The sequence below is a fragment of the Hyperolius riggenbachi genome, chromosome 3, assembly GCF_040937935.1.
Source record: "Hyperolius riggenbachi isolate aHypRig1 chromosome 3, aHypRig1.pri, whole genome shotgun sequence".
NCBI classification, from domain to species: Eukaryota; Metazoa; Chordata; class Amphibia; order Anura; family Hyperoliidae; genus Hyperolius; species Hyperolius riggenbachi.
The window spans coordinates 369,449,143-369,474,443 of NC_090648.1; the positions used below are offsets into that span (position 1 = coordinate 369,449,143).

General features: G+C 41.9%; 1 protein-coding gene across 5 annotated transcripts in view; it reads left to right on the forward strand.

Annotated features, from left to right (window-relative positions):
- The window catches only part of CREBRF (CREB3 regulatory factor), a 42,566-nt gene extending 19,647 nt beyond the window's left edge, over positions 1-22,919 (forward strand). For all 5 annotated transcript variants that reach the window (XM_068272884.1, XM_068272883.1, XM_068272887.1 and 2 more), the window contains exons 2-9: positions 1,995-2,182; positions 5,460-5,585; positions 7,216-8,326; positions 9,612-9,806; positions 11,277-11,466; positions 13,617-13,690; positions 15,618-15,740; positions 21,531-22,919. In XM_068272884.1, coding sequence (XP_068128985.1) covers positions 2,069-2,182; positions 5,460-5,585; positions 7,216-8,326; positions 9,612-9,806; positions 11,277-11,466; positions 13,617-13,690; positions 15,618-15,740; positions 21,531-21,646 — 2,049 coding nt within the window. In that variant the 5' untranslated portion in view covers positions 1,995-2,068 and the 3' untranslated portion in view covers positions 21,647-22,919. The remainder of the gene's footprint in view (positions 1-1,994; positions 2,183-5,459; positions 5,586-7,215; positions 8,327-9,611; positions 9,807-11,276; positions 11,467-13,616; positions 13,691-15,617; positions 15,741-21,530) is intronic.
- The last annotated feature ends 2,382 nt before the right edge of the window (positions 22,920-25,301 follow it).

Below are 25,301 nucleotides of genomic sequence, written 5' to 3' on the forward strand. Positions count from 1 at the left end.
CTCCTCCCCTCTAGGAGGATGTCCATAGCAGCCTACATGTGTAAAATACTTGGGATATTTATGCTGCATGCACTGCACTTCACATGTGTTGTATTTTGCACATCTGTTTATACCCCGATGAAGCTCCTTTAGGGGTGAAACATGTTGGGATCTGGGGTGTGTTCATGCTAGTGGGATTTCTAGGAGGGTTGTTTAATAGTACCAGGAGCTTTCACTGTATGCATGCTCACAGCGATCTCTCAGCGCACTGACAGGAGAGCATCCATATTTACCATGATCACACCCTCTTAGCTTGTACTCCTCAAAATCAGGGTGGACTGTGGATAATGCATGACTGACACTGTGAGATCCCCTTTATATAACATTGCGCTGCTCTGACAGGGCTATTGTCTAATGCTAACTACAATGCAATTTCCCCTCCGATTGATGGGATCGGACAATTATTTCCGACATGTTCAATGATGGGATCAATTTTGCGAAGTTATCATTAGAAAATTGACCTCATTGACGATACCAGTCGATCGGCCAGGAAATTGAACCGTGTGTACCCAGCATGTGGGCCAGTGCATTATGTTTACTCATGCAGGACAATCTGTCTGACTGGTCAGGTCCCCTTTGTATCATATTGCACTGTGCTGATAGGGCTATCACTCAAGTTCTGGCATCACTTAAGTTCTGGCATCACTTAGTCTTGCACTTTTGGTAGCCCAATTAATAAACATATCCAATATAAGCTAAGTTTTACAATTAAGTGGGTCTTTGGACTTTATTTCACTGGGGAGAAGAGATGGATCAAGAGGGACACGTCTTAACTTTATGCCAGGAATTCACTGCAAGATCATTTTAAAACCCTATGAGTAAAATACTGGGCTGTAACCTGTCAGAAGTGTATATATGGATAAGAAATAACATTCATATACAGTGGTTTGCAAAAGTATTCGGCCCCCTTGAAGTTTTCCACATTTAGTCACATTACTGCCACAAACATGAATGCACTATTTAGTCATTAGCACTAATCAGGCAATGTCTAAGGGCAAATGACTGCACTCAGGCCAAAGGGGGCTGAATAATTACGCACACCCCACTTTGCAGTTATTGATTTGTAAAAAATGTTTGGAATCATGTATGATCTTCGTTCCACTTCTCACGTGTACACCACTTTGTATTGGTCTTTCATGTGGAATTCCAATAAAATTGATTCATGTTTGTGGCAGTAATGAGACAAAATGTGGAAAACTTCAAGGGGGCCGAATACTTTTGCAAACCACTCTAAGTGTTGTGAACATGCTGATGAGTAAATGCAAGAACACACAAGGGCTGGGCCCCATTCACACAGTGTCTGCTGCCCCTCATTTTAGGGAAAAGGTCAAAAGACTGCAGTGATTTTCTGAGACAATTCATAGTTATCATTTCCAGTTTTGTACATTGTGTTGCACTGCAGAAATCCTGCTGCACGCATTTTTCCAGGCGGTGGTTTGCATTTCCATTCTGGACTGACCTAGACATTGTGTTCATGTGAAGTGGCCCTGCTGTCTGCCAACGACCAACAATACTTATCCCGTGTAGGCAAGATGTTTGACCTGCAGTGTATTACAGTTGGCTGGCAGAACATCACAGGGTTTCTCAACACATTCTGGCCTGCAAATAGACCTTTGTTGGCAAACACAGCGGTTTGTGTGCAGGTCTCATTGTGAACGTGTACAGGTTTTAATTGGGGTCAAAATGTATGCATGTAGAATGCAATTTTAGCAGTTTTCAGTGGGAATTTTGAATTGTATTTTTCCAACAAGAGCAACCGAGCCATGGACCGTAGTGTGGATTTTACATGCTTCCACTTATTAAAGGACATAAAGAGGCGACCAACAACCAAAGGAGGAGCCATTGGCTATGTTGCTGGGCCACTGCATTATAACATTGTTTTGCAAACGATCTGTTTTTTAAGTTCTGTTAGCTCTTTCATTACTTACATCTGTGTTTTAAATGTAATATTGCAGACTCTGGAAGGTCTTGTCTGGTCGTGCCTATAATTCCCTAATCCTCTGCGTGGAGATCCATTACTCTTCATTGTATGTATAATATTTTTGCTGCTGATAAGAAGGAAAAGACGGAAAGAAGGCCCTTGGGGAACAGGAATATATTTTCCGGAGTGGGTTTGGAGGAACTGGACTTTGAGATGCCTCAGGTCAGTTTCTATATATCCACAGTCACTGTAAGTTGGTTTGTGTCAGCAATGCTTCTGCAGTATTACTGTGACATTTACATGGGTTCAGAGCAAATGAGGATATGGGGATGAACTTTAACCAGATCCATTTGTACTCCCCAGGGAAGTAGTAGATTTTTTTTTTTTCTTTTTGCAGCTCTGATGTATGCTTTGAGTCAGTCATACTCTTTTAAAGGATACCTTAGGTGAGAGGCATACGGAGGCTGCCATATTTATTTACTGTTGAACAATGCACATTGACTGGCTGTACTGCTGATTCTCTGATATCTTATGCTGGGCATACACGGCTCGTTTTATATTATCAATCGAGCCACTGATGGCTCGAATGATAATATTCAACCTGTCTGACACCCCGCCGGATTGATTCTGCGTTCGATACCGGTGGGGAGAACAATGGGAGCAAACAAAACGCTGATTAGCAGCGCCCGCGGGGACGAGCGGGAATCGATCCGCGTGCACGTGCCGGCATCGAGCCGCTGGCTAGATACCGGCGCATTCTCGAGCTGTGTATGCCCAGCATAAGCCATAGGTCCTAAACAAGCATGTAGATCAGATGTTTGTGACTGAAGTCTGACTGGATTAGTATTCAGACACTACTGCAGCCAAAGAGTCCACCAGGACCAGGCAGATGGTATTGTTTAAAAGGAAACCAGTATGGCTTGCTAGTATTTTGAGGGCTTTAGTCAAGCATGTGTGCAAGCCTTAAAGGATACCACAACTGACATGTGGCATGATGAGATAGACATGGGTATGTACAGTGCCTAGCACACAAATAACTATGCTGTGTTCCTTTTTTTCTTTCTCTGCCTGAAAGAGGTAAATATCAGGTATGTAAGTGGCTGACTCAGTCCTGACTCAGACAGGAAGTGACTACAGTGTGACCTTCACTGATAAGAAATTCCAACTATAAAACACTTTCCTAGAAGAAAATGGCTTCGGAGAGCAAGAAAGAGATAAAAAAGGGGGAAATTCTTATCAGTGAGGGTCACACTGTAGTCACTTCCTGTCTGAGTCAGGACTGAGTCAGCCACTTACATACCTGATATTTACCTCTTTCAGACAGAGAAAGAAAAAAAGGAACACAGCATAGTTATTTGTGTGCTAGGCACTGTACATACCCATGTCTATCTCATTATGCCACATGTCAGTTGTGGTATCCTTTAATATAGGTATGCTTGTTCAGATAATCGAGTGTTGGCCACTTACCTATGGGAGAGAAGCAGAGCTCTTTGTCTTGGGAACAGACTGTAGTGATTGGACAGTGTAAATCTTATGTACCCATTAGCTCTCCAGTAAGTAGACCCATATTCTTTTACTCATAAAATGACACCTGAAGTGAAAGGGATATGGAGGCTGCTATATTTATTTTCTTTTAAACAATGCCAGTTCCTGGCAGTCCTGCTGATCTATTAGGCTGCAGTAGTAGTTCACACACCTGAAACAAGCATGCAGCTAATCTTGTCTGACTTCAGTCAGAAACACTTGATCTGCTTGCTTGTTCAGGCTCTATGGCTAAAAGTATTTGGTACAGGACAGCCAGGCAATCTGTCTTGTTTAAAAGGAATTAAATATTTCAGTATCCATATCCCTCTCACTTTAGGTGTCGTTTAATAGCCAAGTCAGGTGACAACCCTCAGTATCTGTATGTACCTTCTAAAATGTTGAAGTGGCTACTGAACTTTGGATAAGTAAATTGTTTACATTGTAACACTGAGGAAGTTATTCACTGGTCACACTTCATCTTTATTGTTACAATTTACAACAAACAACAGATAAGCTGTTGGAAATTGTAGAAGTGTTTCATTTGGAGATAGCAGTTTTCAGCAGTAACTGCTATGGATGCATGTGTATCCTGGCACAGTAAGGGCAGTGTGTAGGCTGTTCCAGTGGTGCTGCTGACTGTGTTTAGTATAACTTTTATTGCAAAGGTTAAAGCGGTACTTATCCGTTAGCCGGGCGCATCCGGCAGGTGGCGCTGTTGTTGCTAATTTCAATCACAAAACTGAATGTAAATGCCGGATGCGCCCGGAGCACCGGCTAAACTGTATGTAATGTGCCCGGCTAACTGAATGTAAACGCCGTAGGTGGTAACAATATGTATATTAAAGAAGAGAGTTAATTAAATGACAAATAAGCCGGCGGCAATGTGACAGATCAAGCCGCCAGCTTGCTTCGTGTCTCGCTCTACTCCCCCCCCCCCCCCCCCTTGCCCTCTCTCGTATAGAGCCCTGGGGGGGGGGGCATGCGTGTCCCCCCAGAGTCGTTCGTCGTGGCAGGGAATCCTGCTTGTTTTATTGCGCCGAACGACTCTGGGGGGGACACGAGTCCCCTCCCCAGGGCTGTATACGAAAGAGGGCAAGGGGGGAGGAGAGCGAGACACGAAGCAAGCTGGCGGCTTGATCTGTCACATTGCCGCCGGCTTATTTGTCATTTAATTAACTCTCTTCTTTAATATACATATTGTTACCACCTACGGCGTTTACATTCAGTTAGCCGGGCGCATTACATACAGTTTAGCCGGGCGCATCCGACGTTTACATTCACAGTTTTGTGATTGAAATTAGCAACAACAGCGCCACCTGCCAGATGCGCCCGGCTAACGGATAAGTACCGTTAAAGCATGAGCAATGACAGACGCTGTTTCGGGTATAGCTCTTTCTCAAATTGCATTAGCCACTTTGAGAAAGGGATATGCCCGAAACAGCGTCTGCCATTGCTTATGCTTTAACTTTTATGCAATAAAAGAGATTTTAAATCTTTATTTGAGTGTGGTGCCGATCCATCGTTGGAATTCTACTACTGAGAGCCTCACGGGATATAGAGGCTGAGATCATGGCACACCAGTGTTGACCTATTGTGTTGCTCCTCCTAACCTCTTTTTGCACAGCAATGATTTCCTATGAGCAGAACTCGCATACAGAAAAAAAAAATGACGTACGTTTTTTTTTGTTTTTGCAGTAGAATTTGCTTCTATGAAAAATTGCACCAAATATAAATATTTGCACTTGCAAATTTGCATGTAAAAAATAACTTACATGCGTATGCTATTTCATATTCGCATGCAAATTTTGCATCCAAAAATTCACATGCGATTTGCATGCTTCTAGTGGAAACAAAGCCTATAACAACTGTTTTTGTTTTGTATAAGCTCGCGTAGAGTTAAACAAGACCGTGCCAGCGTGTACACTATGCATTAATTTCCTGATTTAACATACTGAATTGTATCTGCCTCACACAGCCCAGTGTCAGTGGGATGGATCCTCCTTTTGGAGAAGCTTTTCGGAGCCCAGCCTTTGCTGAGCAGACACTGATCAGCACAGATCTTCTAGCAAGCAGCTCAGATCCAGACTTCATGTATGAACTGGTAAGTTGGACTTGTAGTGATCATTTCACAGACAGACCTCAGCATAACTGGGATTTGTTTTAGAAATGTAGTCAATGCTGGGGTCTACAGCTGCTTCCTAGTTTCCCATGTTCTGTTTACTCTATATTCACTAATGCATAAGTTTTGCTGAGCCCTACACTATGGCCTGTTGGGACCACAAGATGGAAAATTTCTAACCATACTGTTTACCCACCAATGTGTATATACAAGGAAAAAAAGCACAGAATGGGTTTTGGTGTGCTGACGTATAACGAGAATGCTCCTCTGTAGGCCTCGTTCACATCATATGCACTTCCGTGTGCATTTGGCAGCGCGCATAGTGTGTGACGTGCAAGAACGGCAGAAGGGCATAGACGGCCCTTCTGCCGTTCACATCAAAGGCGCTGCGCAGCTGTACGATGCACTATGATGCGCTTTCGTACTGCTGCATATGTTCTGCCCGCAAGTGCAGAATTGACGCATTCGCTGTAATGAATGGGATCAGCATCGCAGCGGGTAGCGGCACAGATGGCGTGCGATCATACACATTGCGTTCTGATCACGCGGCCATCTGCGCTACATAGATCTGAACGAGGCCTAATGGTTTACTTTAAATGCATCTCTAATATCAGCACACCCGCTATAAAACTGATGTACAAGAAATCTTATATGTCATTGCTTTAGAAGCAAATAATACAATTACACAGTTGTAATACATATATAGTTTTGTGACATAAACATTAGGGATTGAAAATGTAGAATGTAGCAAACTTTTTTTTTTTTTTTTTTGTAATGATAGGGTTCTCCCTCGGGGCCATTTACCTTGTGAATATTTTCTGTACCACTCAGGGCTTGCGCTACCATAGGGGCAACCTGGGCAATAGACGGCTGCTGCTCCTCCTAGGTCTTCCCCAACTTTACCTGTTGCTCCTCATGGCTCCTGCAAAGTATCATCTCATCTATCCCAGCGGGCACACTCTGCTATCTTTCTGTGCTACCAGTCTTCATCCTGGCCGGTGCGCCTCTCCGATACATTATTACGTAAAAACATGGCGTGGGTCACAGAGCAGATGCAGCCGGCGGTGGATGAAGACTGGGAACATGGGCCCATAAACCGATGGAGGAGTGCGCCCACTGGGACAGGTGAGATGCTACCCTGCTGAAGACTTTGCAGAGGCCCTGGGGAGCAACCGTTAAGTTTGGGAGCCAAGGCAGTTGACTCAGGAGCTCCAAGAGGCAATTTGGCATCAATTAAGCAGACCCTAATGTTGCATGGGGAAGGGGGTGTCAGGACTGTGGGTGGGGTGAGGGGGGAGGGGCAGTGTCAGGGTGGCCCACAGGTTTATTTCTATTTTTTTGGGGTGGAAGGGGGGAGCATTGTACTTAGAAACCAGCCCTGTACCACACTCTGCAATATGCAAGATCTTACGTAGAAAGTACAGAAATCAATCTCTTTAAACTGTATATTTTTTACATTTTATATCTGTGCTTAGCATTGCATATCTGAATTGCATGTTGGGTAGGAAGTGTGAAAGTCTTTCTATAAGAACTTCCTGTTTTAGTACAATATTTTAATGTCGATAACAATCTATGTTGATTCAGCTCAGTGTGTGTGTTTTCTTCTGCACAGGATAGAGAGTTGGGATACCAGCAAAGCCCAGCAGATAATTTTCTGATGGAGGACTGCAAAGATCTGGAAACCTTTGACACGTTTGCAGATATCTTGGGAAATAGTCCACCGCTGTCATCTCACTGGGAGCAGTGGGACACTTATTGCGAGGACCTGACCAAGTACACAAAGCTTACTAGTTATGATATTTGGGGAACGAAAGAGGTGGATTACCTTGGTCTTGATGACTTCTCCAGTCCCTACCAGGATGAAGAAGTAATCAGCAAAACGCCCACTCTTGCTCAGCTAAACAGCGAAGACTCTCAGTCTGTAGTAGAGTCTTTCTGCTACACAGACGGCTTACTTGGATCTAAATCTACTTTTATCCCTGGAAAGAAACTTTCATCTGGAAGAGTAGCTGCTCCAGTTTGTGCATCCAAGATTGCTCCTGTCGAAGTGCCATCTCCTGATTGCTCCCAAAAGGCTGCCAAGGCAGGTGGAAGTCCTCAGATGTTAGCAAAGACTAACATTTCTTGTGATGAGAAAATCAACATTCACGGAGAATGCAAAGACTATGTTAAAAAGGCCAAGGTGAAGATCAGCTCGGCAATTCCAAGCCGACCAACAAGCACAGTGGTTGCACTGGATGCAGCTAAGGAAAATACTTGTTTCTGTGGCGCTGTAGCCAAAAAGCAGGAAAGGACAATTGGAGAGCCCTCATTAGGCCGAAGAAGCTGTGCCATTTTGCCTTTCAGAGAGACTCAAAAACTTTTCTGCCCATCCCAAAATGTGGTCACAACCGGTGTTGTGGACGGTTGCGGTGTTCTACCAGCCTCGATGTCTGACCCTTCACAAAAGAAAGAAGAGCACAACTATTCACTTTTTATCTCAGAGGGCCTTACTGAATCAGTCATCAAAGCAGAAAGTCAGCAGGAGAATGAGAATGAAGAGGAGGTAGAACTGGATGAAGAAGAGCATGATGAAGGTTTCGGTAGTGAACATGAGCTTTCTGAGAATGAAGAGGAGGAAGAAGAGGAGGAGGAGGAGGAAGAGGAAGAAGAGGAGGAGGAGGAAGAGGAAGAAGACTATGAGGATGACAAGGATGATATCAGTGATACCTTTTCAGAACCAGGTATTTATTATTTCTCTGGTTTAAGACACACAATTGACACACTGATATTTTAATGTGTTTATCAAAATGGTTGTAATTACATACATTTGCACACAAGATGGAAAGCTTGAGCACTATGCAATATACTTTTTATTCGCTTAAACTTGTGAGAGTATGTCTTATCTTGCTTACAACTGTTGACAAAAACTAAGAACACATTCTACAGCCATAAGTAAGTGCTGGTTAGTAAAGGAATCTACAGATGGTTGAAAAATGTGGTAGAAAGTAATTGAGGTGAAAGTGGTTATAGGAGTGACTTAGGGTGAGTGGAAAAAAAAAAGTCAGTATTGAGTCAAATTTGTCATGTTTATGAAATTTTCATCCTGAGAGTAAATATTTTGCAATAAAATCCACTGCAGAACCATAACAGGTCTTAAGCTCAGTGTCCGGTTCGGGAACAGTAAAGTCCCATAAGTGTACAGTAGTTTTCTTTCCTATATCCTTTTTATTGTTTTGTTGTTGTTTAGAAATGGTTATAGCTCTTTGGCTCATTGACGCTCTCTCTATAAACTTTGCTTAAAGTACAAGTACCGCTAATTTAAATCAATTGGGCCCTTTAATGTCTCCTCTTTCATGTAAAACTTTGCTTACATTGTGTCAAGCAAAACTCTCTCCTAAGTGTAATGGTTCAGGGTGAACATGGCATTTTACTGTTTGCCTTGTAAGTAGATCTCAGCATACACAAATAGCATAATGCCTATGTAGACTGGTGAACTGCCATTGCTTATAACACAGTGCAAATCGTCCAAAAGCGGTCACATATATCACAGAAAAACAAGCCATTTACTGGTGTGAGACTGTCACTAGTTTAAAGTGTGGGTTGTAATTTACATTAAACCTTTATTAACATACAGGGACAGCTGTAGCCTTGGATAAGGTCTGAGCTCATGCAGTATCCAACAACACTAAATGGTCTTATAGACTTTGTCCAGGAATCTGCGGATTTTAGTTGTTTGTGCTGCTTAAATACAAAAAATATATTATGATTCCTTCCTACTCTGTCAAAATTCAAAAATTTATTTTCCTAAAGTTGGGCTTTGTAATAAAAGGGCTTCCTATGATGCAGTGTGTCTTAATGGGAGTGCATTTGGAGAGGGTGATGTGGGGACAATTGCATAAGTATTCAGGTGACATGTCTGAGACTTGACCTAAGTCAGGTAACAAAATCAGTAATGTGGGCGTTAATCTTCCATTTTGTACTTCGTGGAATAATTACGTTTTTTGTGTGCAATCTAATGTATTTTAGGTTATGAAAATGACTCTGTTGAAGACTTAAAAGGTGTGACTGCCGTGTCCTCGAGGAAAAGAGGAAAGCGAAGATACTTCTGGGAGTACAGTGAGCAGCTTATGCCTTCTCAACAGGAAGGGATGCTAAGACCCTCTGAATGGAACAGAGACACACTACCCAGTAATATGTACCAGAAGAATGGCCTGCATCATGGTACTGTAAACCCGTTCTACTGTTAGTTTGTTTATCAATATCCAGTGCAGGCTGCGCTGGTGAGCTTGGGCGCAGGGTGAGCCGTCATTCAGCTGCTCATTTGAATTCCTGGCGGCATGAAGTACAATTCCCCTGTCTGAGTCATAGCAACTTGGAGGGAGAAGTAATTTGGGGTCCGGCAATTGCCATAACCCAGAATTACCCTTGCGTGCAGGGCGTACTACAGCATTAGTGTAATAGTGATGCCGGTGCTGCCACAACCACCTTCTTTACCAGCAGGAAGTATACACAGACTTTCAATAGATTTCATGCTAAAATGTGTATGGAGGGATTTGATCAGATAGATCCCTCTCTGATCAAATAATGATCTGAGAGGGATCTATCTGCTGGCCACATCGACCAGTGTATGGCCAGCCTTACTGATTTACAAGGGTCATTCAGAAAGTAACAGCCAATGAATCAATTAAGGAGGCATTTTATTACAGACAGTATTTTACAGTATTTTCAGTATTTTACAGACATTTTAGACAGTATCTTCTAAATATTTCTCCACATAATCCGTTTTCAGTATCTTTGTTGTAGCAGCATCTCACAGCAATGAGTTGGAGGGATTAGTGGTAGTGGTTGGGGGAAGGGGGTTGTTATGTTAATGCTGCTGAAGAAGTAGCTACTGGCATTCTGCAGTCGTGTGACATGCAGGGAGAGAAGATATAAACCTGACAGATGCACGTTAAATACATTGCACTGAAAGGATACCTAGGGCCTGATCCAGTTTACTTTTTCTCCTAATTTTTCTTCTAGGAGATCATTTTTTTTTTCATCTTCTTTTTAAAATAATATTTGAACTCTGTAGTTGAAAAAGTATCAAAAAGTAGGTGAAAGGGTACTGTCAAAATTATTCTTGGTATTTTCTTGCTGGTGGCGTAAAAGGCATTTTATTTGTAATGTAAAAATATCACCTAGGAGAAAACTTGGCGGAAAAGTGCATTGGATCAGCCCCCTTATGTGGCAGATAAAAACAAACTACTGTTTCTTTCTAAATCACCCTCTTCTAGTGAATGATGGTAACCAGCAGTAGTAGTTTTGTGTCATGGATGTTGCGCACTGGTATATTGGGCCATCCTCTGATGTCCAGCTCCTTTCTAAGATGAACATCCGCATTGTCATACCAGAGTGTGAATATTATTATAGACAGCTGATGTTTTTGAAGCCAGCACAAAGCTGTACATGCACTTTTACTTGTTACAGTTCTTTGTGTTTTTAACCCCAACTTCCCCCATATTGAGTAAGGAGAATTTGGGGAGGTGGGGTGCCCTGCCAATGTTTGTGTGTCACCTTTCACTGCCTCACTTTCCATTCTGCAAGTACTTGACACAATTCATTAGTTGGTTTCCTCAGCAGCTAAATGTTATATGCACTGAAGCTGCAGATTGAACATTTGGTGACTGGTGTACTTTGCTGTTTTGACAGGCAAGTACACAGTGAAGAAGTCTCGCAGGACGGATGTAGAAGATCTGACTCCAAACCCAAGAAAACTTCTACAGATTGGAGGAGAGTTGCGCAAACTGAACAAAGTAATCAGTGACTTAACGCCTGTATCTGAGCTTCCTGTCACTGCCAGGCCTCGATCTCGTAAAGAGAAAAACAAGCTGGCCTCCAGGTGAGACACTGATCAGTAATGCTCAGGCTGTTCTATTTTTCTGCTGCAGGTCAGGGTTGTGCAGTTGTTTGTTAACAATATGGTCATGTAAAGCTATGTACCCACAGCGACATGGACGATCGTTCTCTGATCCAACTGGCCGAATCTGCAAGCGCCGTTGGCAACTGCAGAAACTAACAATAGTTTAAATGATTACAGCAAAAGTCAATAGGAGTTGGAACGATCCTCCGTGATATGATCCAACATGCTGGTCATTTAAAAATGAACGATCACTGTGGGCGGCCTGTGTTGTGAAATATCGTTTAGCGAGTTTTTGTTAAACAATTTTATGCGATATGAAAAATACAGCTTGCTGTGAAAAAAATTGTCCCAAAAATTGCGTCAAGTGAGATGCTAATCTTCATGACTTGCATGCAGCTTGGAATTAGGCCTGTCCATATCTGCAGCACATGCATTTAGCTGCATATTCACTTAAAGGGGAACTTCAGCCTAAACAAACATACTGTCATTTCGTTACATTAGTTATTTTAATTAAAATAGGTAATAAAATCTCTTACCCATTCTGTTTTAAAAGAACAGGAAAATGTTTGTGATTTCATAGGGGCAGTCATCTTTTTCATGGGGGCAACCATATTTTTGGTTGAAAGGAGGGGATGATGGTGCATGAGACAAAGTTCCAACTGTCCTGTGTCCTGAGCACCCCTCCCAGCTGCGCGCGCTAGGCTTCAAATCTCAAATTCAAAAAAAAAAAAAATTGCACCAAAACAGCAGAATGAGAACAACATCATCACAAATCCCATCATGCTTTGCACAGCATCAGGGGAAAAATGCCCAGGCAGTTTTCTTCTGTTCAGCTAAAAATGAGGCTTGTGTAAGGAAAACAAAGTTCTGATGCTGTGAAACTGTTAAAGAAACACCAAGCCTTTTCAGTGCGGCTGAATAGATTTTTAGTCCGGAGGTTCACTTTAAGATTCGTGAGTCAGGTGGTCTTTATCAGCTGCCACAGCAGAGTTCAATCCAGCATGTGTATGCTGCCCAATACTAAGCTGCCTGCCTTTTGCTTTAGTGAGAAAAATTAGAATCTCATTGATCATTTTTGCTGTACAGTATAGTCAAATTACATGCAGCTTGGCCATTCTGAGCTTAAAGAGGAACTTCAGCCTAAACAAACATACTGTCATTAGGTTACATTAGTTATGTTAAAATAGATAGGTAATATAATCTCTTACCCACCCCGTTTTAAAAGAACAGGCAAATGTTTGTGATTTCATGTGGGCAGCCATCTTTTTGGTTGAAAGGAGGTGATGATGGTGCATGAGACAAAGTTCCAACTGTCCTGTGTCCTGATCACCCCTCCCAGCTGCACAAGCTAGGCATCGAGAACATCATCATCAGAAATTCCATCATGCTTTGCACAGCATCAGGGGAAAAATGGCTGGGCAGATTTCTTTGATGGAGCGGAGCCTAGCTTCTGTGCAGCTTAAAATGAAGCTTGGGTAAGAAAAACAAAATTCTGATGCTGTGGAACTTTTAAAGAAACACCAAGCCTTTTCAGTGCTGCTGAGTAGATTTTTAGTCTGGAGGTTCACTTTAACTTGTCTTGGCCAACTGCAGTGTATGCTGTAGAAAAAGTCTGTATGAACGTTTTGCATCCTTATTCATTATTGTCAACATACTAACAAGGATAAATGTAGGCTGCGTAAAATGTATAATCTACATGAGTTAAGTATCTAGCAGTATGATGATGATTTTTGGAAGGGGTAGCTGTAATAACAGCAGTGATGTTGCAATTATGTATCAGAGAGATGTTTTAATTATTTAGATCCAAGGATATAGTACTTTCCTTGTAAGTTGTGCATCTGTCACTGAGTGGTGCTCCTGTTATTTTCAGATGAAGCTCAATGCATATTTGCTTTTCAAAAGGAGAAGAAGGGGGGTGCTTAACTAAGTGAAGGCATGGAACATCACTGCTGATTCACTTTGTAGTATACCAAAGCCATTTGGCTGCTGGTCAGAGTATATGTGAAGCTTTCTCGTGTTTGAATATTGTTCCTTAGGAATACAGTGTATAGTCCTGCAGAATTTCTAAGCTAGAAAACTAGGATAAATGTGACATCTATTCTTATTTATTCTTTATTTTTCTCATGCAGAGCTTGTCGGCTAAAGAAGAAAGCTCAGTATGAAGCCAATAAAGTGAAGCTGTGGGGACTGAATACGGAGTATGGTACGAGCGGACGTTCCACTTTGTGGTGATGCTAGATTTCACTCATGTTTCCTCACCACTCAGCAATAATAGGTGGTGAATAAGATGGATATGGCGGCCCATATGCAATTCACTTTTTCTCCTGAGTTATCTCCTAGGTCCTAGGAGATAACTTTCACCTTAAAGAGGAACTTCAGCCTAAACAAACATACTGTCATTAAGTTACATGTTAATTAAAATAGATAGGTAATCTCTTACCCAACCTGTTTTAAAAGAACAGGCAAATGTTTGATTTCATGAGGGCAGCCATCTTTTTGGTTGAAAGGAGGCGACAGGGAGCATGAGACATAGTTCCAACTGTCCTGTGTGCTGATCACACCTCCCAGTTGCTAGGCAATGTGAATAACATAGGAAATCTCATCATGCTTTGCACAGCATCAGGGGAAAAAAGCCCGAGCCGTTTTCTTTGATGGGTGGAGCTTAGCTAAAAATGCAGCTAAAAATGATGCTTTGGTAAGAAAAACAAAGTTCTGATGCTGTGAAACTATTAAAAAAAAAAACCCCAAGCTTTTCAGTTCTGCTTAGTAGATTTTTTTTAGTCTGGAAGTTCACTTTAAACTAACTTTTCAGCATTTTTAAATGGAAAAAGTACCCAAAAGTTGGTGAAAGAGTGTTATCAAATGTATTGTGAGTGTTTTCTTGCTTGCTGGAGGCTTAAAAGGCATTTTATGACAGGTTGTGAAAATATCACCTAGGAGAAAAAGTGACTTGCATATGGGCTGATGTGTCTTCACCATTCCAGCTGGTTTTAAATGACTTCCCCTTTTCTGAGAAATACATTCTCCATCTGGGTAGGAGAAACTTGGAGTGAAGACATTTTCCTTTTGTCATGGTTCCCATTAGGAAATCCTGATAAGTTTTTTTTTTTTTTTTTTTGGAGTGCAGAGAATAAAACTGGCCATGTATTAAAAGGGATGTTTATTTGATTAAGCACAAAATGATCAGATTGGTAAGGGTACAATCAATAGAATTATACTTATACACACCCTAGATGATTTTCAGCCAAGGCAACCGGTCAGGGCTGTCTCTGCTTACAAAATGGCCTGTATACAGCTGCCACAATGCATCACTGAGAGATCCGGAGTGCTGGACCATCTGGGCCAAGCACATTGTCCTGCTTGGTATCACTCTGCAGTGGCTGGATGGTGGATAGTTAAGGGCCGTGCCTCTGACACAGGCGACCAGGGATTGAATCTTGGCTCTTCCTGTTCAGTAAGCCAGAACCTATTCAGTGAGGAGACCTTCTGCAAGACCCCCTATCCTGGCTACTGCCTATAGAGTGCACCCTAGTGGTTACAGCTTTGGCGCTGCGAGTCCGCTAGGAAAAAAAAAATGCAAAATGTTCTGTGTCTGTCCGTTGTATGGCACATCACCCCCCTAGCAACAGGCTGTAGGCTAGTGGTGTATCAGTACTGCACTTTGTCCCAAACTGTGACCTGTGAGATCAAGTCCTTCTCCCTGTTGGCTGCGGTGTGTGTGTGTGTGTATACACATTCTAAGAAACAATTAATTTTGTGGGAAAATTTATAATTTCTGCAATCTATCATGCCAGAATAGTTTGGCCTGATCATCCCTTAAGATAATGTTCATCAATAACAGGCTGCTCCAGATATCCCTTCAGATCAATAATTGAAACAATTTAATAATAATCTCTACACGTATGGCCAACTTAAAAGTTGTCAGAAGTTGATTAATATTCAGCTTCCACCAAAAGCTGAAATGTGAGTGTGGGCTGGACCAACACTAAATAACTGGGATGCTCTTTGTGTATGTTGAGTAGGTGCTTGGATGGTGTCTCTATAGAATTGCTTGTAAGTGTACTGTCAAGCTGCTGTATGTTCTCTTGCCATGCAGGCCATGGTATTTGACTGTTTGTGCTTGTTTACAGACAATTTACTCTTCGTGATTAATTCAATAAAGCAAGAGATTATGACCCGGATACAGATCCCATGGGAGGAATGGTCCTCAAGCATGGAGCAGAAACTGGATACTCTTATAAAGGAAACACTAGGTATGAATTGTAATGTCATCCTTTATAGAAATGAACTGGATCCTTTTTCATCCAGCAAAAAGAAAAGCTTTACTGTATTCGGAAAACCAATAGTTAGGATGTTTGTCTGGGCCAGATTTATATCTCTGGAGCCTAGAAGTACAAAAATAATTTGACATCGTAAACCCTGCCCAAGAAGACTTGCCATAGCCTTGTCACACTGTGAGTGTTGGACCTCACAGATACTGTATTGCCCGGAAGAAGTGAGAAAATGACCACAAAAGCATTGACACTTACCGTATATACTCGCAAGCAGGCCGACCCGCATGTAAGCCGACCCCCCACACTTTTACCCCAAAAAACAGGAAAAAATGATTGACCCTCATGTAAGCCGGGGGTAGGAAACGTTGGCCGCGTGATCCCCCCCCCAGTATGTCCCAGTATAGCTAGTATAGTGCCCAGTATAGGTAGGTAGTGCTCAGTATAGCTAGTAAAATGCCCCAGTATAGCTAGTATAGTGCTCAGTATAGCTAGTATAGTGCTCAGTATAGCTAGTATAGTGCTCAGTATAGCTAGTATAGTGCTCAGTATAGCTAGTATAGTGCTCATTATAGCTAGTATAGTGCTCATTATAGCTAGTATAGTGCTCATTATAGCTAGTATAGTGCTCATTATAGCTAGTATAGTGCTCATTATAGCTAGTATAGTGCTCAGTATAGCTAGTATAGTGCTCAGTATAGCTAGTATAGTGCTCAGTATAGCTAGTATAGTGCTCAGTATAGCTAGTATAGTGCTCAGTATAGCTAGTATAGTGCCCAGGATATAGCTAGTATAGTGCCCAGGATATAGCTAGCATAGTGCCCAGTATAGGTAGGTAGTGCTCAGTATAGCTAGTATAGTGCTCAGTATAGCTAGTATAGTGCTCAGTATAGCTAGTATAGTGCTCAGTATAGCTAGTATAGTGCTCAGTATAGCTAGTATAGTGCTCAGTATAGCTAGTATAGTGCCCAGGATATAGCTAGTATAGTGCCCAGTATAGGTAGGTAGTGCTCAGTATAGCTAGTATAGTGCTCAGTATAGCTAGTATAGTGCTCAGTATAGGTAGGTAGTGCTCAGTATAGCTAGTAAAATGCCCCAGTATAGCTAGTATAGTGCTCAGTATAGCTAGTATAGTGCTCAGTATAGCTAGTATAGTGCTCAGTATAGCTAGTATAGTGCTCAGTATAGCTAGTATAGTGCTCAGTATAGCTAGTATAGTGCTCATTATAGCTAGTATAGTGCTCATTATAGCTAGTATAGTGCTCATTATAGCTAGTATAGTGCTCAGTATAGCTAGTATAGTGCTCAGTATAGCTAGTATAGTGCTCAGTATAGCTAGTATAGTGCTCAGTATAGCTAGTATAGTGCTCAGTATAGCTAGTATAGTGCCCAGGATATAGCTAGCATAGTGCCCAGTATAGGTAGGTAGTGCTCAGTATAGCTAGTAAAATGCCCCAGTATAGCTAGTATAGTGCTCAGTATAGCTAGTATAGTGCTCAGTATAGCTAGTATAGTGCTCAGTATAGCTAGTATAGTGCTCAGTATAGCTAGTATAGTGCTCAGTATAGCTAGTATAGTGCCCAGGATATAGCTAGTATAGTGCCCAGTATAGGTAGGTAGTGCTCAGTATAGCTAGTAAAATGCCCCAGTATAGCTAGTATAGTGCTCAGTATAGCTAGTATAGTGCTCAGTATAGCTAGTATAGTGCTCAGTATAGCTAGTATAGTGCTCATTATAGCTAGTATAGTGCTCATTATAGCTAGTATAGTGCTCAGTATAGCTAGTATAGTGCTCAGTATAGCTAGTATAGTGCTCAGTATAGCTAGTATAGTGCTCAGTATAGCTAGTATAGTGCTCAGTATAGCTAGTATAGTGCTCAGTATAGCTAGTATAGTGCTCAGTATAGCTAGTATAGTGCTCAGTATAGCTAGTATAGTGCTCAGTATAGCCAGTATAGTGCTCAGTATAGCCAGTATAGTGCCCAGTATAGCCAGTATAGTGCCCAGTATAGCCAGTATAGTGCCCAGTATAGTGCTCAGTATAGCTAGTATAGTGCTCAGTATAGCTAGTATAGTGCCCCAGTATAGCTAGCATAGTGCCCCAGTATAGCTAGCATAGTGCCCCATATAGCTAGCATAGTGCCCCAGTATGGGTGGGTGGATAGGTGCTGTCCCTCCCCGCTCCCCCCGCGGCCGCCGCCGCTGCTATTACCTTAGGCGGCGCCGCTTCCTCTATCCCCGTCCTCCTCCGGTAACTCATTCACAGCAGCGCGCCTCTCGCTGCTGTGATGACGAGGAAACCATAGAGAGCGGCTTCCTGTAGCGGCGATGCCGTTACTATGGGAACCGCTCTCTATGGTTTCCTGCGTCATCACAGCAGCGGGGGTCGCGCTGCTGTGAATGAGTTACCGAAGGACGGGGATAGAGGAAGCGGCGCGCCTAAGGTAATAGCAGCGGCGGCGGCCGCGGGGGGAGCGGGGAGGGACAGCACCTATCCACCCACCCATGACTCGCAAGCAAGCCGACCCCCCCCAACTTTTGGCCCACTTTTGGGGGGTCAAAAATTCGGCTTGCTTGCGAGTATATACGGTATCCATGTGAATCCCACGTGTGATTTTCTTGTTTTTCTGCTTGCCAGTTCTGCGATTTGTGATTTTTAGGGTTTTGTTCTTTGACTTTTTTCCTCTTCGATTTTGCAGTTTTTGCGTGAGAATTTTTTTTTTTTTTTTTTTTGGTGGGTTTTGTGTGCGTTTTTTAATGCATTTTTTTTTTACTTATTTGGGGATTGTGAAAAAAATCGCAATACGCACAAAAAATTATGATAAATAAGAAAAGAGAAATACATTAGATGCAACAAATGCAAATTAAAATACAGTAAAACAAAAGCTTGCTTTCTTAAAACAGAAAGAATTTGCGATAATTCAGGTTGGAGTGAGCTTGAGATATCTCCCAGGGCATCACTGCTGAATATATGCAAATTAACCATTGTTGCCCTTAGAAGCTAAACACACCTCCAGAACCGTTAGAATGCAATGGTGTGTCAGCTTGTTAATTTGTACAGAGCAATAATAATCCAACATGCATACAGACTGTTTCGGATTGTTTGATCCTCATCAGTGCATGGCATGGATTAATTTGGCTCTATGGAGTAGGGCTTGTAACACCGAGAGAAATGTTTGGTTTCCCTAGTATTTTAGTAAGGGGGCTTTTAGGACCATTGTAGCCCCTCACACACTCCAATGAGTTCTGGTTCACCATGAGCTTGCTGGTTAGCAAATACAGTAATTGTGAACAGGCCTTAGTGTATCAATGAATTTATCTATCAATTAATTTTTGTATTTTTATTTTTTTTATACATCATAGAGATGAGCTTTTTTTTTTTTTTTTTTCCTTACTATTTTAAACTGCTTGTAGCTATTTGATTGTTTTCGGGTGCTTCCTCCCTCCCTTCATAGTTCACACCCCCTGTGGGGATTGTTTGAGCTTAGTAGTGTTTTTACTATACACGTGTGTGTGTGTTTTTTTTTTTATTTATTTATTTATTTATTTTTTATTGGAGTGTGACAGATACATATATACCGAGTGAAGATGGGCTTTCTTCACATACGTTTACACCATAGTTGCCAACACTGCAACCTATTGCACTTTCCAGGGCTCCTAGTATGCGTGTTTTCTTATTGTCAGTTTGGATGCTACACAGTTCCCTCCAGATCCCTGCTTAATTAATTTCTAATATCCAGCTCCTTATCCTTTAGCCCCTGTGGAAGACAATTCTAGCATTCTTCTCCTAGAGACAATCGTTTCAGGAAACAGAAAATTCCCACACCCAACTGAATAATTACTGTATATCAGCCCCTACAAAAAGTAAAAGGGTGGTAAAGGAAATGCTGGGTATGTGGCACAGTTAGCAAAAGGGGACACATGGCATGTAAGATGCTGGATATACTGTATTTTTCGAACCATAGCACACCCTTATTCTCCCCCTAAAGTGGGAAGAAAAAGTCAGTACGTCTTATGGTCCGAATACTACAATTTGGACCTGTGCCAATATACCTTACATGGTGCAGCCTGTCCTTTCTCTCCTCTCTCAGTGCACTGGTGCGCTGACAAAGGCTATTGGGCTTCAAAGTCCACAGGGCCTGCATTCCATTGTGCCCCCTCTGCCCCGCATCACCATGGTCTCTCTGTGGGAGATCAGGGACTGTGGAAGCAGGGTCCGTCTAATCGGAAGTGTGTGCACTGATGCTAGCTGCTGGGGCTATTGGGCTTCAAAGTCCACGGGGCTCGATTGCATTTATTAGATCACAGCCAGCATTACATAGCAGTAGCGGGCGGCAGCAGTAACGTCCCTCTCCCTCTATGCTGATTTGAATCCACCCGCAGCTGCTCGTTCATTGATAGGGTGCACCAGTCCTGCGGGCAGAACCAAGGCTCATCATTGCAGCCAATCACAGCACTTCCTGAGTAGCAGGTAGACTATTGGAGGTACTATGGTGGTGCGGGGCAGAGGGGACTCAGATGAGGGGGCCAGAGGAAGACAAAGGACACGGGACAGATAAGGGAGCCAGAAGAGTATGAAGAGGGACACTGAACAGATGAGCGGTCTATATGAGGACAAAGGGGTGACAGAGAGAGACACGGGTCAGATAAGGGGGCCAGAAGAGGACTAAGGACACAGGTCAGATAAGAGGTCCAGAGGAGGATGAAGAGGGACAGAGAAGGACACGGGATAGATAAGGGGGCCAGCGGATAATGAAGAGGGACATGGGATAGATGAGGGATCCAGAGGAGTACAAAGGGTGACAGAGAAGGACACAGGGGACAGATGAGGGGGCCAGAGGAGGACTAAGAAAGACACAAGTCAGATAAGGGGGTCCAGAGGAGGATGAAGAGAGAGAGAGACACAGGAGACAGATGGGGACAAAGGGTGACAGAGAAGGACACGGGACAGATGAGGGGTCCAGAGGAGGACAAAGGGTGACAGAGAAAGACACAGGACACGGATGAGGGGGCCAGAGGACAGAGAAGGAGACAGATGAGGACAACGAGGATAACACAGGAGGGACAGAGGAGGACCCAGGGGGACAAGGGAGAAGACAGGACAGAGGGGGACACAAAATGTACGGGGGGGGGGGGGGAGGGGGGACACGAGGTAAAACATTTGGGGATAAGGTCTATAAGATGCCCCTGCACCACGAGCACACCAGGTTTAGTATATTTAGTTTTTGTCCTCAAAACTTAAGTGTATCTTATGGTCTGAAAAATATGGTAGATAGAGGGTGCAAATGTTAAAGGGACAGGAGCAGTACTACCATTGACAGTGGTTTGTGACTGGATTGAGCAGTGATGTGGAGGAGCCTCTTGGAGTAGACCTCCTTTCAGTATTGGCAACTCTAGACAAGTGTCCAAGAGTGGACCATACATTTTTTTTTCATGTCTGCTCTTATTTTGCATTTATAAGTAGCAATCATGTTTACTGTACATTTTTTATCATGTGGTATTCTATACCTGCTAAGTAGTGTGACTAGCATTGCAAGCAAATCACAATTTTGCACAAAGACCTTTGGCCATACATCATACTACGGGTGTGACTAGTTTAGCCTATGATAGCCTGGGTTCTACTTCCATTTCAACTTCCTGGTACTTCATATTTTCGAATTTAGAAACAAGTGGGTTTGTGACAGTAGTAGATGAATATGAGAACCCATGACATGCTGTTTCAGTCTTAAAAATTTAAAAGAATGTTATCTGACATCTGTCCTTTTTATTTCAGGTTCACCAGTGGCCAGCCAGACCTCTGAATTTGTTAATCAGGTTCTGGAGAAAACCTCTGATGGAGATCCCACTGGTGGTCTGGTGGGGCTACGCATCCCCACTTCAAAAGTGTGACACCCTCTCCACGATACAAGTGCTGATGTGTCATCTTCCCTTGTCTTCTCCACCGTCTGTACTGTAAAGTCCATTTAGGATTTGCATGTAAAATTTAACAACATCTGCTCGAAGTGTATTTTAAGTTTTTTTCTTGGGCAAGAACAGCAGACAAGCTTGTCTGCTAATGGCAAGTACCCGCTGCATGGAACGTTTTTTTTTTTCCTTCCAAAACTTCTGGTTGTTAGTAATTCTTTGTTCTTAGCGTACAGAACACTGCAATTCTGTCATTGCCATAGAATTTAAATACTGAACGAACATGTGCAAAAAACAAGACCTATTGTAAGTTTGTGTCTTAGTCCAGTATATATATATAGATACCGGTATATAATTTTTTTTCTTTAATGTTCCCTTAGTTTTTGAGCAAATGCCAAATTTATCCAGAATAAGCTTCAAATGCTTGTGATAATAAGCCACTTACCATTTTGGAATTTGTAGAATTTCAAGTTCTGTTCTTAAGACAGAGTCCACATATTAGGCTATAAGTTTATGCCTGTTTGTGCTGCATTCATTGTTCCTATAGCTAAGCAGCAGTCTACAAAAAGTGGCTTCAATCACAGTTTGTCTGGCTCATAAAGTAAACTTTGCGATAGCAGATAATTTGTCGCAAGTGGAACTACAGTTATAAAATACTTTGTGCCTTGTAATTTGCGGAGTGATAAGACACTTCAATAGCTTAAAGTCACTTTTTTTTGTATGCTTTAAACCATTACAATGTATATGTAAACTTGTAGTGTAGTGGGCTTAAATGCATAGTTTCATGCTTATTTATTGGATTGAGCTTACATGTTTAAGAAAAAAATCCTTGTGACTTCCTCCTATTTTTTTTCCCCCCGAATGTATATAGGAATATGTTGAATTTGTAGATATGTGCCACAGAGTCTGTGAATTTGTATAGTCATTGGAAAAAAAAATTCAAAAAAAGAAAAAAAAAACACAAAAGGCAACAAAAGAGGAAAAACAGAGAAACGGTGGCTCTTGAACTAAAAGCCGCACTTTTTTCCTTTATGTTCTTTTTCATTTCTCTTTGGTACTTTTAGTTGGAGAAGAAAAATTGCACATTACTTTTTTTTCTTCTTTCTTTTTGTTTTTATTTTGTACCAAAGAAAAACACGTTGAGGTGGCGGACTGCCAGTCAAAGTAAAAATTTGCACAGCTTATAAGATACTGTAATGAATGTATACATTTTAGAAACCTTTATAAATATATATATATAACGTTTAGGTCAGCAGAATTTTGGGATTAGTTAGGGTTGTATTAAACTGTGAATTTTTTTCTTTCTTTCTTTCTTTTTTTTTTTTTTTTTTTTTTTTTTTAATCCTTTTTTCTTTAGTGGTCCAATTTTAAAACTCTGTATGTAAGTTTGAAGGTATTTTGAGTATGTTGTCTACATTATGGAGACAGATTTCCCCTTGTAGATAAGCATAGAATTTATATATAAAATATATATATATATATATTATTATTATTATTATTAATTTTTTATCTAATTTTGGTTCAGATTTTTGGAGGCGGAGGTGGTGCTGCTACATTTCATGAATACAGAAAAACTTCCAGAATCTGATATTTTCCCTAGCCAGAGACGTGTAGGCCTATGCGTTGTTAAAGAAAATATATATTAAAAGAAAATTCTATTTTTGCTATTGTAATATGCACCCAAATATATTTAAACTTGAGAGAAAAAAGAGGGAGAGCTTTAGAAATCCTAATACTTTGCCAATATTTTTGTTAATGTTATTGATCATACAGAGCATGACCTAATAAAAAGAGTAAACCATTTTAAGATGTTGTAAAAATGAAAAAAAAAGAAAAAAAATGAAAAAGGGAAAAAATAGATTTTATATTTTTGTACCAGTTCTGAAAGCTATTGTTCTTTGGTTGTTAGAGACTTGTTTTCAGTTTTGTCTGTTATCGGATTTGTTTTATCCTGCATGTAGTAACTTTGCGGCTATGAAGAATATGGAGATTTTCTTTCTTGGTAGGGAAAGTTAAACTGGGGAGGAACAGGTCTTAAAATTCAAACACAAAACCAATAACTTAAGACAGACATTTGGCTGGGATAGTTATTCATCTGTCTGCGGATTGTAAACCTTTTATGAGAATAGAAAACCTCTGCTATTGGTACAAATTCTTTCATGTACCCGTGTAGGCACTCAGTGGCAGAGCTTGTTCTTATCAGTATGGCTAGCTGACATTAAATAAAATCGCTTTTAAAATTACCTAGACAGGAACCATTTCTTTCACCATTACCTGTAGCATAGACTCGCAGGGCTTTAGTTGTCTAAGACCGCTCTGTGCCCCCAGACCATTGCAGTTGGAATAACAGGATGTTGCTGAGCCAAGCACCAGCCCCACTCACACAGCCTGTTCTTAAAGAGAACCCGAGGTGTGTTTAAAGAATGTGATCTGAATACAGAGGCTGGATCTGCCTATACAGCCCAGCCTCTGTTGCTATCCCAAACCCCACTAAGGTCCCCCTGTACTCTGCAATCCCTCATAAATCACAGCCATGCTGTGAGGCTGTGTTTACATCTGTAATGTCAGTCTCAGCTGCTCCCCCGCCTCCTGCATAGCTCCGGTCCCTGCCCCCGTCCCTTCCCTCCAATCAGCAGGGAGGGAAGGGATGCAGGCGGGGACTGGAGTTCTGCAGGAGGTGGGGAGAGCAGTAAACTGACACTATAGAGATAAACACAGCCAGCTCTGACAAGCTGTTTGTCAGCAGCGTGGCTGTGATTTATGAGGGATTGCAGAGTGCAGGAGGACCTTAGGGGGGTTTGGGATAGCAACAGAGGCTGGGCTGTATAGGCAGATCCAGCCTCTGTATGCAGATAATATTCTTCAAACCCACCTCGGGTTCTCTTTAAATACTTCATTCAGGCTGCCTAAGGACATATGGCCAATTTTTTATGCAGAAGGTCTGACTGATCTAAACAAAAACTGAACATTTGTTCACCGCACTTTCTAAGTTTGATTGGAACTGTGCCTGTGTCCGGCTTAAAGTCTGCCCATACATTACTCAATATTGCTGGCCAATTGACCTTCTGATTAGAATAGGAAGCAAATCAGTGCTGCAATATGGCCACCCTGAATGAATCCCGGCTGAAACAGTTTGAATGGATTGATCTGGAATTCTGGTACAATGTCGGTCGCAAGCGCTTAATCGGGTATGCGGCAGTAACCCCCCCACCCCCCGTCCACGCTCAGTGTTTTAAAGTGTCACCCCTCCGCTACTGTGACTCCTGGCCTCTGGTTTCTGCCTGCCGCATGTGTGGTTTCACAGCATGTGCCAAGCCATATGGTACTGGCAGCCTCTGACACCGGAGGAGGCCAGGAATCGTGCTGGCGGAGAGGTAAGACTTTACATTGAGCATGGAATCGCTGTGCAGTGTATGGGCAGGCAATAGATCCCTCTCTGGTCAGATTTGATCAGAGAGGGATCTATCTAATGGTTGATCTGCTACCAGAATTAACATAGTATAGGTACCTTAGGATATTAGATTTTCCACTGACCACTAAAGAAAATGTACAATTAAACACACGAAAAATTAGAAAAGTTCTTTTATGTCAGTAGTTCAACTTAAAAGGTAAAACTATGAAATATGAAAAATATGAAATA